Source organism: Falco cherrug, chromosome 5 (genome assembly GCF_023634085.1).
Source record: "Falco cherrug isolate bFalChe1 chromosome 5, bFalChe1.pri, whole genome shotgun sequence".
In the NCBI taxonomy this organism is placed as follows: domain Eukaryota; kingdom Metazoa; phylum Chordata; class Aves; order Falconiformes; family Falconidae; genus Falco; species Falco cherrug.
In genome coordinates, this window is record NC_073701.1 from 10987898 (window position 1) to 11006294 (window position 18397).

Genomic DNA, 18397 nt, shown 5'->3' on the forward strand with positions numbered 1-18397 from the left:
CTTCTACCTATCCCATGACCCACAATCCCTACCTTAAAAGACATGAGAAAGACACAAATCTTAGTGGCTCTCCTCTCTTTTCTTCTGCCTCTGGGACACTTTCTTCAGTGTTCCAGCCTGCCCTCCCTATTCCCTATCCCCTGCTTATCAGAAATGGTTTATAAATTACTGCTTCACATACACTGGGTACCCTCGCAGTCATACCACAGCTTGTAATTTAGCCCCAAAGGATCTCCTGCAATGTGTAGCCACAGCCAGACTTCCCCCTGAATAAAGCTTCAGTGTTGTCCTCCTTTATCCGACCTTACAGATGTCTGCGTTTCCAGACATGAATGCATCATCCTGCATCTTTTGGTCTGAGAAACCATTCCACATATCCTCAGGTAAAAGCCGGCTAGCTGTTTAGTGGCAAAAAAAGCCCCAAGGCCTGGCTCTGAACCATTCAGAAAACTCATGCAAAAATATTTCCCTTTTCTTGCTCAAAACTAACAACCAAATCTATACACTATTTCTTCCTCTGGCATTCCAAATTTCCCTACTATTTTAAGAACGGCATTTTTTCCAGGGTTTCAACTGCTGTTGAGGGGGGTGCATGTGTGTGACAATTTCAACTTGGGAGACTCACAAACAGAGAAAGGGAAGTGTCTTCAAGGAAAGAGAAATCTTTGAGATCAATGGCAACTTCCTTGTGCTGAAGTGACTCTGTAGTCACAAGTAACACTTCCTGATCCCACACAGAAAGTAAAAGCAATAAAGGTATGATTACATCTGGACTAATTGTCCCAGTTAACTCCATGGCCAAGGCATGCCTGACCCGAAAGCTGGTTTAGCTTATATTTTTCTTCATGTCACATGAAACAGAACACCTGCTCTGAAAGCAATAACCCCATGCTCTGGAGTTAGAGCTGAAGCATTGCATACACTTCAATTGTGGGGACTGTCATCATCTTTAGCTTTTTTAAAAAGCAGGGAAAAAATGAGTTAACTCATCAATTAACTTTGCTCCCAAGTATTTTTTCTCATGTAATTTTTTTATTTTTGTTTATATTGGAAAGAATCTTTCTTACAACATTGGGCCAAAACTGGGATTATTTAGCAATCTGGACACCCCAAACACCCCCCTAAGCAGAAAGTAAGTAGTTGTAAACAGGTAATTACAATAAACACCATGTTTCAAAGAGATATGTCTATTCCAAAAGTTCCCATGGGACTTTCTGCCACATTTTACTGCTATCAGCTAATAGTAAACTACTTCGGTGCTGCTAAACCATGTTTTGAAACTGTTGCACATGGGAACTGTTGCACAGGACTGTCAGGAAGAAGCTCCAGCCCAGGAAAAAAAAACAACCAACAAAACCAACCAACCAACCAAAAAAAAAAAACCCAAGAGCTTGGCAGAGCACAAGAAAAGAGCCGGGTCATACACTTGTAAGCAGCCACTTTGCCCAGGGCAGGATCAACTTCACTTAGCTGTCCCCAGTAGGTACATCTACCCCTTCTTTAACAAAGGTTCCATGATCACATCAGGTCACTCTTGTGCTACACTGCTCTTAACAATTCCAGCTACCTAAGTGAGTCTCTTCTGCTAATGACTAGAAAAGTGTTACTTCTCACACCTAATACAGTTTTCAAACGTGCTCCCCAGGAGCAGAGACAAATGTTTAGGGGGACAGGCGGTCTAGGACACAAGCTAATGGCTAAGGAACATTTACTACTACTAAGGACAGGATGGCCCATGAAGAAAGGTCTGAATAGCAAGATCCTCAAACTCAAGCCCACACTTTGTGAGAGGAAGAAGAATTGTTGCTCACTGTGCTGTTACAGATGTATACAGCACCGATTTTCCTCTTATTAAGCTCAAGGACCGAGTTTCCACTTCCCTGGCTCTGTTGCAAGGGATTTGGACAGGTGAAAGGACAAGTTTAAAGCTGCATTTGGAGCAGTTCCATGATGATACTGGGAGACAGCGTAGAGGGAGGTGCACAGGAGATCAGTGCTGGAAGCTGCCAAGTGAGATTTGTCTCCTCATATTACTGCCAGGTGTTTTGCACACCTCAGGGAAAGCAAGAGAGAAGCTTTGGGAAGTGAGGCAGGAGAAGGGACAAACTTTCTGCAGACAGTGGGGGAGGACTTAACTAGTCTGGGAAACAGTTAAGTTCCTGCTTGAAGACTGCTGCACTGTAATGAAAGAGGCAGATACCTCTGCAATAAGGATTTAATGGAGATGGGAGAGGAAATAAAACAAACCTGGCTACACCTGTAGCCTCCACATACAGAGAAGCTACGTACAAAGCCCAGCAGTTACCAGAAGAGACTGCCTAGGAGCATGGCCATGTTATGCTTCCACCTCAGGTCAGCTTGGTCCTCTTCCAGAGGAATGCCCAGGAGACCCCCAGGAGCTGTGCTAGCCCAAGCAAACTTTCAATTAGCATTTGCAGTAAGGCAAATAACATGACAGGCAGGCACACAGAAGCCTATCTGGCAACTGCCAGCTTCCAGCAGGCTACACAAACTCTCCCAGAAGCCTCACCTAACCACTGCTGGGACTTACTGATCTTTCACATCTCTCTGGATCAGATGCTGAACTTGCCATCACTTCTTCATATGCTCTTCTCCCAAGAGGGCCTGGAAATCCGGGACTGCAGTTCACATGCACCTGACTTGTAGGTGACTCTGGGTACACAAACTCACTGCAAGCTGGAACTGTGAGAGGGTGCAGCTGGCCCCATGCCAGCACAACAAAAAAAAGGGGCAGTGCTTGGTCATATGGTAGTACAGAGCACAAAATTTGAGAGGGGAAGGGTGCAGTAGGCAGCCAGATACGCAAAACAGGACAGCAGTGAAAGCACCAGTGGACAAAGCAATTCCTGCAATGATGTACTGCATCCACCCATAGCTTTCCCAGATTACAAAAGGCAAAGTGAATGTCATACTTCCTTCCAGTGTGGTTTAATTCACCTGGATGGAGATGACAAACACTTCTGGTTTTAAATAGCAAGTACCTCACCTCCCCCACCCACCCCCCTCCAACAAACAAGAAAGGAGGAATAACAAGTGCTATCAAGCACAGACAAGCCCTTCAGCTAGCCAGGAAACAAGGCAGCACGGAGCGATGCGGAGCCCCGCGATCCTCCTGCTCCCAAACCGGGGCCAGCCCCAGCTTTCAGCGCAGGATTATTTAGCAGTTTGGTAATATTATATATTACCAAATTATATATATACACACACACCCCCTAAATAATATATATTATATATTTGGTAATATAAATAATTCCTACTGAACATTTGCCAACCCCCGGGCCGCCCGTGCTCCCTGCCCGCTCCCCCCATGAACAGGCTGGCGGGGGGGGGAGGGGAGGAGGGGGCTGCCCTGTCCGGCCCCCCCCTCCCCCCCACCGCAGCCGGTGCACCGGGGCTCTCCCGGCTCGCCTCCTTGTCACCCAGGCAGCAGCCAGAGCTTCTGGCCGTGAGAGGAGAAAGCCATTCACAGCCACCCCCGAGTGGCGCAGGCAAGGACACGGGTTTCCTTATGACAACAAAGGCTCTCCCAAGCAATCCATCGCCTGGGCACACATTCGTGCCGGCACGGCCGCAGCCCGGTGTTGAAATGCCAAAGCTAGCTTTAAGTGCTGGCAGGAAAGAGCTCTGCGTAGGCTGTAACACCCACCTGAGGAGCAACAAGGCTGCCCTGAGCCCCCTCCTGCTATTTCAGCTGGGCTTTATGACCTCCATCATCCAGTTCAGATACACGTTAGAAGCAGCCGGGTCAGCGGGGGCTGGCTCAGAGCCTGCCTTTCTCCATACAAAATCCAGGGCTCACCGTGCCAGAGAAGAGTCACCAGAACTACCATCCCTCCCCGGTACAGCGGGACACTCTGGAAAGGGGTCGATGCAACTGCTCCAACACACAGCCTGCCCTATGACAAGTCTCACTTTGCATTTTTGGTCGAGCTACTCATGCCATGCTTAAGCCTGCTTTCTCAGCTGGATACCCCCTCCACGTGAGAGATGCCTTCTCCATGTATTCCTCTGCAAAGAAACTGTTACCAATACACATGCACCACGGCTGCTCTATCACCATACAGCCCATTGAGAGCGTTGAAGGAGTGGGGTCAAAAATCTTGAGCTCGGGAAGAGATTACACAGGGCACTAGAGATAAGAATTAAGGAGGGAAGTAATGTTACATGGCAACATTACTACCTTCCGTTTGAGGGTACGGAGAACAGACAGAGCCTGCTGAAGGAAAGAACATATCGAACAAGTAAAGCAATCTAAAAAAACTATGTGCCAAAATAACAGAGTCTACTGCTGTGCTAAATGGTCTACATGCTGTTAGTATCCCGGGAAGCAGCAGCTGCCTCAAGTGTTTTAGGCAGAGGAGAAAGAACAAAGCTGACAATAGTACCTGATCTCCTGGAAAACGCATCTGAGCTGCTACTGAAGCTTGGGAAAAGTGAATGAGACTTCCCAGTCACACCGATGCAGACAATTTGACTGAGATTTAACACTCCCAGTAGCATCTCACTAGCTTTCAGTCACGGTAGGCACACTCAAGATATATTGAGTCTATTAATTATCTAGTGATTCACTAATTGAGAAAAAAAATATACCTTTCCTACATTCGTTTCCATTTAAGTAGATTGTAATACTTAATGCTAACAAAAAAAAAAAAAGCACCAAAGAAACATGATTTTGGGTAGAACAAATTTTCACCTTGGAAACTGCTACTGAACATTTGCCAAACAGCAAGCAAAGATGTGGCTTGGATTGCACTTCCCAGAGGTGCAATAAAAATGATTCAGTCTTAAGATAAAAAGGGGTCACCTGTATATCAAAACACCCGGTTCACTAAAGCAGAGCTTAAGTTTTATGTTCATAAAAGCAATGGATAAGCCTTGATATCTGCATCCTTCTAGTACGGAACAAAGAAGAATGGTGTATGGCTCTCCGTGCTGTAGCTTAGTAGAGAGACTATTGACACTACCGGGCAGAAGAACCCCCGCAGTGAAAGCAAGGCACAGATTCACTGCACGTTGCTCTGCGCAGGTCCCTCTGCGAACTGTGGGGATGGAGAGATGACTGACAGAAACATCTGGGGCACAAAAGGAGGTAAGGACTTCAGAGATGTACACTGATTTTTTTTATGCAGTGTTGGCAGCTAGCAGCATAGACATTCCTAGATAGCAGGTTTGCTATAAACTACAGGAGTTCCCAGTTTCTCTTTGAACACAGTGAACGGGGACCCAGATAGGGGAGATTCTCCAGTTAGCAGCAGGTATTTTGTAGTCTCTTACTATGCTACAGAAGCATGAGCCAGAATCCCACGCTGCTGTTTTTGAGTCTCAGATTAAAGAATGCTAATGTTCGCACCAAACCATTTTGACAGATGCAAATGCTTAAAACATCAAAGGGCTTGGAAACACACTTGAAAGCTTGGCCTTGCCCAGACAGCACAGTGGAACCATTGCTGAGCACACTTGTCACATCACCCATACCAGTCCTGAGCACAGTTCAGCTACAGACAGATAAGGATGAACAATACTCAGCAAACTGAACTGGAACAAACTATCCTCCCCTGCAGAAGGGGCCTCCAAAGTTATCCTGTCTGATGTTCTTGGCAAACACATATTATAACCTCTTTCACAGCTGGATCAAGTTCTACGTTGAAAACTGTACAATTTCTTGCTGCCATTACTGATAGCTGTCAGAGCCCTATAGAAGATACAAAGCTGGAACATTTTAGCAATATATGGGACCACTGATAAGCTATAAAGCAAAATACACCCAGCCAGCCATAGATATACTGGCAAAGTGCTAATTTTGTATCAATAGGTAAAGCATAACCTCTGCAACCAAAGCAATTCCTAAAATACTAACAAAGCTGCGTTTGTGTACCATACCATGCTAACGACTTCTACTAGCACAACTTCATCTGTCATAACAGCTATACATACAGCAAAAACTTGTACTGTGTATCTGGCTTCAATATTGTTAGTACCATCAGCTGGAAATAGCAATCAAAAAATTGTTGGAATCAACATATCATGAGATAACAACAATAAAAATTTTGAACACACTTGTCCTCATTTTGAGCTTTTAGAATGCATGTTTTCAGCCTTGGCTCCCCATAGAGGTTCTAATTACCTTATGACTCCAGTAATAAGATTTTTTTACAAAACGTGAAAAAAAATGTTATGAGACTTGTATCATAACCAAAAATACTTGGCAATACTGGCAGCTTTATACTGAAAACTGCAGCTAAAGAAGAAACAAAAAAAGGTCCATCCAAAAGGGATACAGGGATGTGTGTGGGGAAAACAGATTTTGGTACAACTGTTTCCTAACCCAGCTTTTCGGGGAACAAGCCACTCTGTCTTGGAAATGTAATTGGTGTGCTTAGATCGAAGAAGCTAACAAGCACAATGAGACATGTTTGCTATTGGGAACAAAAAGTATTAGATACAAATAAAATGTTATAAGAAATGTAAATGTGGGAAAGCACCAGCGAGGACCCCTTCCCTCTCCCCGTGGAAAAACAGCTTCACACACCCAAAGCCACAGGAATTGTGTGGGTGCTGAATAGGAAGGTACTAATGCAAACACATGGAAAACTTGTTGTTACTCATGGTGTAACGCCTGCACGGCCAACTGGCATAAGTTTATTGTGCACATCACAATATTTTCTGTTTTTCATCTAGTCCCACTTCCTAGAATCATGTGGTTATGTGAGAATTTTGGCTTACAATTAAGAAAAATACATGTCTGGCCTTCAATGGGTGTGGAAAAGGCCTGAAAAACAAAGTATGGCTCAAAAATTAGATCTTGCTGTCTGGGTTTATCTCAATGTTTTTAAGCCAAAATGTTAAGCCTTAACTTGTGACTAACAAGAGCAAGGGCAACTCCGCCCTTCCCCCTCTACCTGGTTACTATTTTTAAGCAGTCGGGACTGATGACACTGAACTGTTCGCAGAATATTTAGACCTGATCCAGTGAGCTACACAAGCTACCAGAAACTAAAAGACCGGCAAAGAAATACGCTCTGGTATTGAGTGGGTTAACAAAGATGACTAATCAAACTCATCAGGCACAATTTAGGTATTTGAAGACATTCTGAAAAGCCATCTGTTTACGGTCCAGTCTTAAAAAAAGTGTAGAGCTCCTTCAATTCCTTCTGCTGCTGCTGACTGTACAAACCATCCGACGCCATCCAGAATCAGGTCCTAATAAATCTTAAGACTTGATGTCGCACCCTGAAATCCAGAACAGATTAAGGCAATACGCATCCAGATTGCTCCTATCTTCACCCATGTGCCAGGGCACACGTGACCATACATGAGCCAGCTCAGGGAGTTATCTAGTCAAAAAAAAAACCAAGCCAGAAGCAGAGAGATGTGAGCAGCCATAAAGGTGTGACACAGGAGGGGAAAAAAACCCTACCAATAAAGGTAAATATGACAGGTCCCTGCAGCAGCCGTACACGCAGATGTACAAGCCATAGTAGCAACTGCGAGGAGTGGACAGGAACAAGAGGCTGGGCATCGGGCCAGAGAGCGGGAAAGCAGAAACCTGGACTTAGACCTAAGGTATGGTGAAACCACACCCAGGATCTACAAGCAAGTCCCTGACGCTCGGGCGTAGGTGTCTTGCTGGGTGTGATTGCCAAGCACTTCAAACGCAGAAACAGGTGCAGCCTCGCCAGCCCACGCAGAACAGTAGCAGCAGAGCAGGGAAATTTTACATTCTCACTACTGGCCCTCTGTTAGTAACATGCTTGCTACCTTTACAGGTCAGAAGCAGGCGCTACGGGAAGCGGGACATTCTAATTGGATCTACAATTATTTCCAAAGGAGCCATTATTTTATGGTTTAATGTTTCCTTGTCTCATTATTGCCACTGACTCTACGGTTCCCGTGAACCCAAATGCAGCTTTCACTCCGCAGCAAAGAATTGGGTCTAAGAAGACACAGCATGGCAGCCAGATGAAGTCAAAGGAGTCAGCCTCCTGTAAGCAACTCTCAAAACAAGTAACAACATGAAGGAGATGCTAGGGAAAGCCCTGGAAACCTCCTCAAACCCTCTGCAAAGTCTAGCATGGAAATACTCCCAATGGTGGGGGAGGGGAAGACATTTTTGCAACCCTGTCTTTCAGAATAAGCAGTGAAAAGTTGTATAAATCGGGGTTTTGAATGGTGTAACTGATACACATCAATCTTATGAAACGCTTTTTATAACTAGCTTCACCAATTACCACTACCTTATTTCAAAGTTTATAGTAGTAATTACAGCTCACAGATGCTGTAGTTAAGATTTAGCATTAGTTCCTAATACTGTAATTAACACAGCATATTATAAAAGTTAAAAAAAAAAAAAAGTAGAGCCCTACAGGTACAACCTTAAAAAAAATTAAGAAATAGAACAACCAGATCAACAATACTGATACTCTCGGTTTCAGCAATATTTTCTCTGTCAACAGGCAAAAATTATGCCCACATAATTTCACATGCAGTACAGTTCCAAGTCTCTATTAATTTAAGGCATAGATTTTTATAGCAGCTTAGAAATATCACTAGTATTTCTATGATGTACTAATTACAATATTTTTACCATTTTAATAATTAGTTTCAATACATAAGGAACAATTACAGATGTTTTAATCCTTCCTCTCATTTTCATTTTTCTGCATATGAATGAGAGGGCGGACTCTGCTTCCCACCACTACCCTTCAATATTTCCTAAAATAGTACTCCTTGATGGCTCCATGGCTCTTCAGATATTAGCTGAGCAATTAAAATCCTGAGATTGCCCTTTGGCAATTCTTGAAGACATTGACTCTGACTCTTGACTGGCCTACGGCTTCCTTTTCCTCAACCCTGTGGCATGTAAAACTACATCTCTCTTTCCCCTACCGGTTCCCACCTTATCAGATGGTTATGCAGAGGAGTAAAATAAGGTCTGTGTGCCTTGAATTCATCCCAAGCTCATGACTTCAGTGTGCTAGTGAGATAGAACATAAGATAATTGAACTCCTAACACTCATCGTGACTAATAGTCTAATAAAGACCCGATACAATTCCTTTACCTCTTTTATGACATGATCACAAAATAATGCCAGTTCCAGCTGAGGAATGCAGTCTTTGGTACACCCGCATCCCACCAACCCACACAAGCGTGCATGCTATATTCTAAATGAAGTTCTGCATACTTTAGCATGAATGAGAAACTTCCCCTGGGAAGCTATCGGCACCAGTTAAATGAAATCTAAGACTCAGCTTGCTGCCTTTCCCATTACCTGCAACACGCTTTGATCGGTGGGGCATAAATAAACACATAAACATCCCATCTCTCCCAAGTTCAATGAGATACAGCAGCATTCCTCCACTTCAGCCTCACAGGCAGCTCTCAGTCATAACTTCTGACACTGTCCATCAAACTCACCTGAACAAGTTTGTCAGACTGGGCACATAGCAAAATGCTTTGCTGGGCATAAAATAAATAATAATTTTTAAAAAATCATTACAGCCAACAGCAAAGAATACATTCTGGTATGATCACTGTATTTTGGGAAAGCTAAGACTAAGAGAGGTGCTTGAAGGGGGAAGGGGGTGGGGGTGTCAGTGGACCATGTCCAAGAGGGAGGGAAGAGCCAGAGCTCTGCTTAGAGTTGTCTTCCCAAACACCTTCCTGTATGGAATAATGGGTCTTCATTCTTACCTCTGCCAGGCTGATGCACTGGAGGAACCCAGCTTTCAGCACAAACGTTTGCTGACTGTTACTGAACCCAGCACCCCACCTCTTCCACGTGTGCCAGCCAGCTGGCCAACGCTTTACCGAGCAGGCTGGGGCAGGGGCACAAAGTGAGCAACTTTTGCAAGTCCCTGGCGCAAGCGGGCAGAAGAACTGCAAGTAAGGCAGAGAGCTGAGGGCAAGACAAGCAAGGTCGCACCCTTGTGCAGGCGAAGCGAGAGGCTGAGGCAGTGGTCCTTGCCTAGGATGACCAGAAAAGCAGGAAGGTTTAACAACCGAAGTCCAGCTACTGTTCTATGAGCAACATCTCTGCCTTGCTTGGTGGCAGATCCTACAGCACTGACAGCTGTATCTGGCTACAACTCGCAGCCATGAGGGTGTTGAAGTGAAGAACACTGACACACGTCTTCATGTGACAAATCTACTCTGTCACCCTTCGCAGAGCTTTACACAGGAGGTATGACACAGATCACAGTAGTTTGGCTCCCAAGACGCAATTGCATTAGAGAAGGTGCAATTACAGCTATACCCACAACAGGAGATACCAGCATTACTGCTTTTGTCACACACATGGGAAACACTCCGCACTCTGAACTTTTGGCTCTTCCTGCTCTACTAGCATTTACCTTAAGAGGAGATAAAGATGCACCCATAGGACTGCTGTTTTAGGCCTTGCCTCTACTGACAGCTACAGCTTATGAGCAGTTAAACACAGTTGCTATCAGCTAGAAATTTCAAGATAGTGGGTCCACGAAGGATAACTGTTATCATCAGTAACATATACAGGCTGAAACAGAAACATGCATGTTAGGATACCAGGAGCTCTCCTTCCTTCAATTCCCCACTGCTGTCATTCATTTAAAGAAAGATTGTAACTAGATTTTTTCAAGGCAACCAAGAACTGTGCCTTCACCCCCAGACCTCATCCAGCAGGACTGCCAGTTCCGAATTCTGGCAGTTTCCAGCAGTTTCTGCCCATCTGAGGGTCATCTGAGCAACTGAGGTAATACCAACCCCTCCTACCTCACATACTCTGAGGATTAGTCAGGGAGTGGCTGCTCAGTGCACTGAATATGCAAAGCCCTGTTATAAACTCTGTATCTGATTGCAACCGTAAGCAAAGTCTTATTTAAGCAATCCCTTCACCAACAAAAATATATTGACTGCTCAGTCTGTTCTTTCATTCTGTGCCTTTTGCCTCTAAGCTCTTGAAGTTACAAACACATTACTAAGATACTTCCCTTTTGTGCTGCAGAATTGTTTAGTACAAATAATAGACACATTTTTCACACAAAGTGGTGTCTGTAATTAGTTGTTTCAGCTCATTCTAGACTAGTGTTACTCTGGTATCATACTTTTTGTACTGTAGGGATCTCACTGGCCAGTCAATGAAAGCCCCCACCCCATAACCTCAAATACATCAGATATTCACAGTTTTCTATTTCTCACGGTGTCCACATTCAGATGAGAACCTTTCTGCAATTCTACCCATTTTATGAGCTCAGGACATACAGCATCAGATATTTCTTGCCACCTCTAAGCACAAAAATGTGTCTCTCTACCAAACTGTTCTTTAAAGCCAAGTTGGTGTTTTCGCACACAGTTTACCTCAACACTTCCATATTTGGCTCCTGCATCTGTTGGTACTTTTTTTTTTTCCTTCCTTATATGCACTTTGTTTACTCTTTTCCATTGTCACAACCAAACGTGATACAATGCCATCTTTAAATTAATCTTTCAAAGTCAGCATTCTAGTAAAAAAAAAACATTTCAGAGCAAATTTTCTTCCACGTTGCCTTTCTGAACTTGAGATTTCTCGTGTCAGTTTTCATTGCACGTGCAATGCAGCACATCCCACCTTGTTCTGTTCTTTTTTAAAGTCATTTTGTTATGAGTCAGAGTCAATCCATTTTTCCCCTTTTACACTCAGATGCCTATTTTCATGCCTTTGATATCACTATTATTACACACCCAGCAGCTGAATAGGTAAAAATGATGCTGTGTATAGGAAGGAAAAATGGCTCTGGTACATCTGATAACACCCACTGGGCAACTCAGCTGTCATGATTTTTCTATACACACAGCCACAGTTTTAGGCTGCTTTTTATGTCCCTGACCCTCCCCTGTGACTGGTCAGAGCACACACCACAGTGACATAACTGGCATGCCTAGCCTTGCTCTTCGAGGCTAAGGCACTTTTCACTGCCCCAGCATATGTCCAAATTGCTCATCTTCCTTTCCTTGCAGCTCTCTGAAACACGAAAGCTCAGTTTACTCACCGTGCAGGGGCAGAAAGATAAGGTGGACTGCATGAGCAGTATCAGAGGAAGACTGCCTTCCACATGGCACAGAACTCTGACCCAAATGAGCAGTGTTGACCCTGTGCCTACAGGAACATCTTACTGCTTCCCTTTCAGAACATCCTCTCTTCCCAGTGGTGCCCAGGGATGAGGAAGAGAACAACAATACAGTAACATATTTCCCATAGTTCAACACAGCACCAACTGTTTTTAAGAAACTGCTGGGCAACTTGAGGGGTAAACCTGCCTGTCAATCACTTGCACATTTAGGAAAACATGTCATAACCCATAATTTGCTATAAAAATAGGGATACTCCTACTTCCCTTTGCCGTCTCTCCACAGCATCCTCTCTTTGCCCCAAGGTTTGTTACAGCATAGAGTCTTGACAGGGTTGTGTGCTGTATTGCAGCCTTCTCAGTGCCACCCCCCGTGCCCATCCTGAGCCTCTCCCTGCCTGTACCTGAAACATACTTTGCCAGGAGAAAACACCTTTCCTAGGGAGGGGTAGAGAAGGGAGAGATAAGTGCATCATTCTAAAAACATCCATAAGATCCATCAGCTATATGGATGCTACTCAGACTCAAGCCTGAAATATCTCTCCACGTGCAAAAGGAGTTATAGAAAAAAAAAAAAAAAAGAAGAAAAAAAAAAGAGGCAGAAAAGCAACAAACAATGGGAGGAGTTATTTGAGACATTCTGCAATACCAACAAATAGAACCAAATCCTCACCATTCTAGATACTGCACAGTGAGACACTGTTGGCTGGTGATATACTCTGAACATCTCTTCTACAAATCCAGCAACAGAGGGGAAATAGATACATACTGCACCTTCTCAACTTCACTGCTATTAGCCTGACAGTCCTCACCTGTAAAAAAAAAAAGACAGTGATCTCAAGAGTACTTCAGAAAGGAGATTGACTCAAATGTTGCAGCTAGATTACATTTCATAGGTCTAGAGTTACCCTCAGATGACTGCACTATAGAATACCTACAGCAAAAATTCTGTATCTGAACAGAGACTCAGGCTTAATCCATTCCAAAAGGATTTTTTCCTAGAGACCAGACCCACTAAAGATACAAGCTACAGCATCAGAGCTTTGCTAAGCACTGGTATGGTATGGCATCCTTCCTTCTCCTATGAAATGAGGTACACCAACAAAGCTATACTCTTACTGGTATACTCTTACAAAGTTTCCACTAGCACCTCCTCACAGGACAGGAATCTGTAGTAAGGGCCCAGTTAAGATTTACGTTATTCAAAGAATACATGTAGGCACTTCTGAACACTGCACCTCTAAACTTGTGAGTATAAAGTGTACATGCCATAAAACTTACACATGCTTACTTTTTGTAGCTGCCCAGCAACACTGCAGGCAAAGAGTCTTCTTCTTGCCACCCCTCCTCCCACGGGCGGTGTATGTGTTAGTTGAACACTGACCTGGGCATCTATTTCTACGACTAAGTGAAGATGCACGTGTAGCCATTGCGGCCACCTTGTGGCAGCTGTGAACAACGAGCACATCCAACAGGTTGCAGGTCTGCTTGTAACCCAACTCACGCCTTGCGCCACATGTGCCGATTATCTCAGGGCTCCTGCGATCTGAATGAATCGAATTGTGCCCTGACGTGACCAGGATCCTAGTCTCCTCCCCTCCAGAGCGGTGTATTTTGGATTCATAAACTCTACTGTTGGATTCGTGGATGAAGCTGCAGCCATACCTTACCTCTCCTCCTCCAGTCACACCCTGGGCAAGGCTGGGTCTGCCAGGACCACCAAGCTTGTGGATCCCACTGGGCACCACCTCAGCCTGACCCAGGTAAGGATTTGGGAAGTTTTGTGTATGATCAGCGGCAGGAACTCCAGTGCCAAATGTACTCTGAGCACCAGCAAGGCCACTGGCAGTGGACCTCACACACTGAGCACCTGTGTGCAGCTAGATGATCAATTTGAGACTACAAAGAGGTAGTTTGATGTCTGAACATCACACACTTCTACGTGACTTACTGCAAATGGGATACATTCTCAGAAAGCTAATTTATGGCCAGCTCTGCTTTAACGCAGTATTTTCTGAGCAGCAGGTTCATGTGCTTCCTCCCACTTCGGTTCACTTCTTGTATACCATGCAATTACAGTTTCTATAGCCACTCCTCCTCAACCTCTTCTAGCATCAGAACACCCTCTATTTTGTGCTATGTATCTATCTATATAGACATACATTTACATATGTGTGTCTATTTACCTACGTACATTTGTACACATGTCATGGTAATCACCTTCCCCCTTCTAAAGTTTTTCCACTATCAAAACCAATAGCCCTCACCCTGACCTTGCACTAAAGACGTAGGACTTTCTTCTTTGACTTCATCTAGTTGTAATCCAACCCCCAAACCGTGGGCTCAAGACAAGTCTCCACCACAGGCTCAGTTCCACGTGTCCTGCAGTTTTCAGCATTACACTTGAAGGAATGGCATTTAAAACCAATAGATGGGGAATGGATTTTGTCCCAGCAAGCTAATCCCACTAGAAGAGCAAGAAAGCCGGTGTTAATGGAAGACACAAGATTAGTGAAGCTTTCCCAAAAGAGTACCCCACCTTGCTCAGGCACCAAAACCGACAGAGAACCTCACATCTAGAATGCACAAATAAATTAGCTTGCAACTTTTCTGCACTGATGAACCTCTCAAAGGCATCAGCACATCCCAGCCAAGGCACAGAACTTCTCCTTCGTACGTTACACGCTCCTTCCCACACAAAGTCTAATTCAAACACACACTTCCTGACCAAAGACATAAACGCAGCTGTGCTAAACCCAGCCTTGGCTAAAGCCAGTACTCCCAAGTCAGGCAACAGAGTTAACCTGAACTACTGAACAAATCAGGGTAGCTATTCTCACACATCTGCTGCAAAAGGAAGGTGAAAAAAATACATTAGCTTCCATTAAGATTTAAGGTAAGGTGTGCTTGTGATAATTTCTGTATCTCAAGCTTTAGTTTCACAAGCTCTTCAGCTTGCCAAAAGGAGTCCCCTCCTCTGCCTTCCTTATTCCCACCACCACACTGCCCTTTCTCTTCTGGTGGTATAGGCATGCATGTAGTCTTATAATCAACCAGAGCAGGGAACTGATGTGGATGACAACAGGTAGGCGCGCCAGCTTCTTTGAATGGCAGTGCCAGCTGAGAGGACTTGTGCAACCACAGCCTGTTCACCTGAGTGCACAAATTAGGAACTAAATGTACAATTCCTTCTTGCATTTAATCCGGCACAGGCATGAGACGGCTATTGGAAGTAGTCCCTCTCCACATTTCTCATGCCCAGTGGCATGCTACCCTTCTGCATCAGACCTAGCACCACCTGGCCACAGAGCAGGCTGGTCCAACTTCCAGATCCAAAAGTCATATTTTTCTGTCTAGGGAAGGGGGTTAATTTTCAGTTTGAGCAGTGACTGAATTTATTCAAGGCTGCTTGATCACTAGATGCGATCCAAGGGAAACTGCAGGAGCTCGCAGTCAGAACTGGATGAGAACTGGATTGTTCCTTCAGTGGCAGCCAGTAGTTATGCTGGATTAACCATCACGTGAAGCTGTGTTCCAAGCAACACAAGTCATTCAATTACACCTCCCTGAAAGTCCTGTCTGTACACAGACATTGCAGCCAGGCACACTTAACTGCTGCTCTAAATCATACCCCCTGTGACTACAGCTCCACGATTGCCTCTTCCCAGAAGCAAGAGGTTAACATGGGTAACAGCTGTAAACTGCAGTACAATAGGTCACCTTTTTGCTGGAATGTGTCATCCTGGCAGCAACAGGCTCTGTAAGCCGGCATGAAAATTTGTAGCAAGACTTTGTGGTTAGGAACCAGGCTGGACAGATTGAGATAAGAAATTAGAGAGGGTAATCAGCTGTTGGAATAATTTACCTGGGGAACCAGTGCAGTTTATCACTTGGTATCTTGAAATCAAGACTGGGTACTTTTCTAATAGAATTTTGGATTTAATGCAGCGATAACAGCTGGAAATGTAAATACCTGCCAGGGGTCAGAATAAGGCATCTGACCCCACATGGCTGATACTATGAACATCAACTATGCTATCACCTCACAGAAGAGGGAAACAATTTCTCTCTGTACAGCCCAAGAGCTGAAACAATAGAGCGCAACTACACTTGCACTGAAGTCACTTCTAAATACTTCATTAAAAGATACAACAGCAGTTCAGTGAAGAACTTCAAAGCTGAAGGGAATTGCAAAACTTACCAGGCATAACTACTGAAATAAGCTAGCTATGTATAATTTAGCTAAACAGTAACTAAGCCTCCAATATCAAACTGGAAAGATAACAGATGACAGAAAGCACAGTTAACTCTCAGAATCAAATATTCTTGGAAAAAAATGTGATTCCAATTATGAACGTGAAATCCCTTGCAGGCTGCTTCTTAAATTTTGCCTGGAATAACCATGGAGCGTGAACATAATTTACAGGAATACAAACTAATTAAATGAAACAGCCCACTTAAACCAGACTCCAAAGTACATTTTAAAAAAACCAACACACGCCACAAAAAAACCCAAACTACAGCAAAATTTATCTGTTTACCTCTAGAAAGCACTTGAAGCAAGTGAACCATAAGAAAGGGTAAAACTCAACAGAAAACAGCAAGAACAGCTAGCTAAAGTTAACAGGATGGAATGAATAATAATAAAAAAAAAGTCCCAGGGAACAAACTCTTACTAGCAAAATCTATCAGGATGCACAAGAGGTTCCCAGCAGAAGTACCTGCATCCCACTATTTTGGGCAGCAGGAACAGGGGGCTTCAGCAAGAGTACCAACTTCAAGCCTAGTCACCTAGCAATTAGATCATATAATCCCACTCACAGATTTATCAGAATCACCAGGCTACTGCACAGACAGTACAGTGCAAACGCTAACCTCAGCCATGAGTGGCCAAAACGAGGTTCTACACAGAAGCCAGCTGAGCTGTTCCAAATATTAACAACAACTGAGAATTAAGAAGAATGTGGATTTGGTACAACTTAAAGTCTCGTTTATGGATGCCTCCTCCTCACCCAATTCAGTCGCAGTTCCAAAATCTGGGTCACCCATACATTATTCCTCTAAACCAAGCCACCTCCCTCCCATGCAGCCCTTTAAAAGGACTCTGCCCTTATCCAGGCCATCTTCAACAAGCTGTTTAGGTTACGAGAAACTCCAAAACACCTGGTCACAAAACTTCAACACCACATTACGGATGTGGCTTGGTCAGAGAGGCACAGGCACACAGCTCAAGGAGAAGCCAACAGCATCCACATCCAGCAGCTCCTTGGCAAAGTCTGCAACATGTCAACACAGACCCGTTGAGCTGATACCTCCTTCCCTGACCCTGAATTCCCTACCAGGTTTGATCCAGGTCTTATCCAACCTCTGGGAATAAACGAAGCATCAAGCATAAGGGCAACACGGATGCTGGGGGGGAGGAATGGGTCAGGCCAGCACGGTGGGAGCTCGACCCCCGCACCGCCGGCTGGCTGCCCGGGGCGCCCAGGCTGCCCCGGAGCTGCTGCGGTGCTGGGGCTGCGAAGCGGCGGCCAGAAGCCGAGAAGCGAGCGGCGGGCAGGTATCTCTCTCGCCTTTCCTTCCTCTGCCTCCCTGCCGTGACAGGCCATAAAAGTCACGAGGCGCCAGCCAGCAAAGCACGGAGGAAAACAAGGTGTCCAGAGTTCAAGCACAGCCCCGAGAGTCCCGGGCCCCGGCCACGGGCCGCCCGGCTGAGGCTGGAAGCCCAGCGAACGCCCTGGGATCTGGCTCCTGCGTGGGAGGCACCATTTCTGCGGGAGGAGGATCCGGCTGCTGGCAGCTGAGGCTGGGACCGGGCCTGTGCTCGGGGCCCTACCTGCCGCCGGCGGCAGGAGGAGGAGCGGGGAGGGGGGGCACGGGCGCCGCCGGCGGGGCGCGGAGCCTCGCCATCCCGCACAGGCCGCCGCCGCCGAGGCTGCGGCCCCCCGGGGCCTGCCCCGCAGCCGGCGGAGAGGCTCCCCCGCCGCCGCCCCCTCCGCGGGCACCGGCCCACCGGGGCTCTCGCAGCGCCCCCACGGCGGGAGCGGCTCCGCGGGGCTCCGGGTCCCGACGGCGGTCCTGCCCGCGCTCCCACACCTGTGCGCCGCGGGCCCGGCCCGGCCCCGCAGAGGAGCGCGGCAGGCCCGCCGGCCCGCCTCGGGAGGGGCGAGCGCTCCTCTCCCGCAGATCCCTCCCCCCCGGCCCCCTCGGGTCCCAAAATGGTGGGCGGCCCTGCCCTCCGCTTCTCCCCGCCGCCACCTCCCCGACCCTGCCCCGCCGGCCCGGCCCCGGGGGC

The 18397-nt window shown here is 45.9% G+C and overlaps 1 protein-coding gene across 7 annotated transcripts in view; it reads right to left on the reverse strand.

Annotated features, from left to right (window-relative positions):
• ARHGEF5 (Rho guanine nucleotide exchange factor 5) overlaps positions 1–18397 on the reverse strand; it is a 36796-nt gene that overhangs the window by 18072 nt on the left and 327 nt on the right. For 2 of the 7 annotated variants that reach the window (XM_055712139.1, XM_027815094.2), the window contains exons 1-2: positions 12776–18183; positions 2552–2703 (exon numbers count right to left, since the gene is read on the reverse strand). The exons of 1 other annotated variant lie outside the window; for it this stretch is intronic. In XM_055712139.1, the coding sequence (XP_055568114.1) occupies positions 2552–2593 (42 nt within the window). In that variant the 5' untranslated portion in view covers positions 2594–2703; positions 12776–18183. Of the gene's footprint in view, positions 1–2551; positions 3318–12775; positions 18185–18397 lie in introns of those variants that run through there. 4 more of the 7 variants (XM_055712137.1, XM_055712136.1, XM_027815093.2 and 1 more) reach the window with 4 other exon arrangements.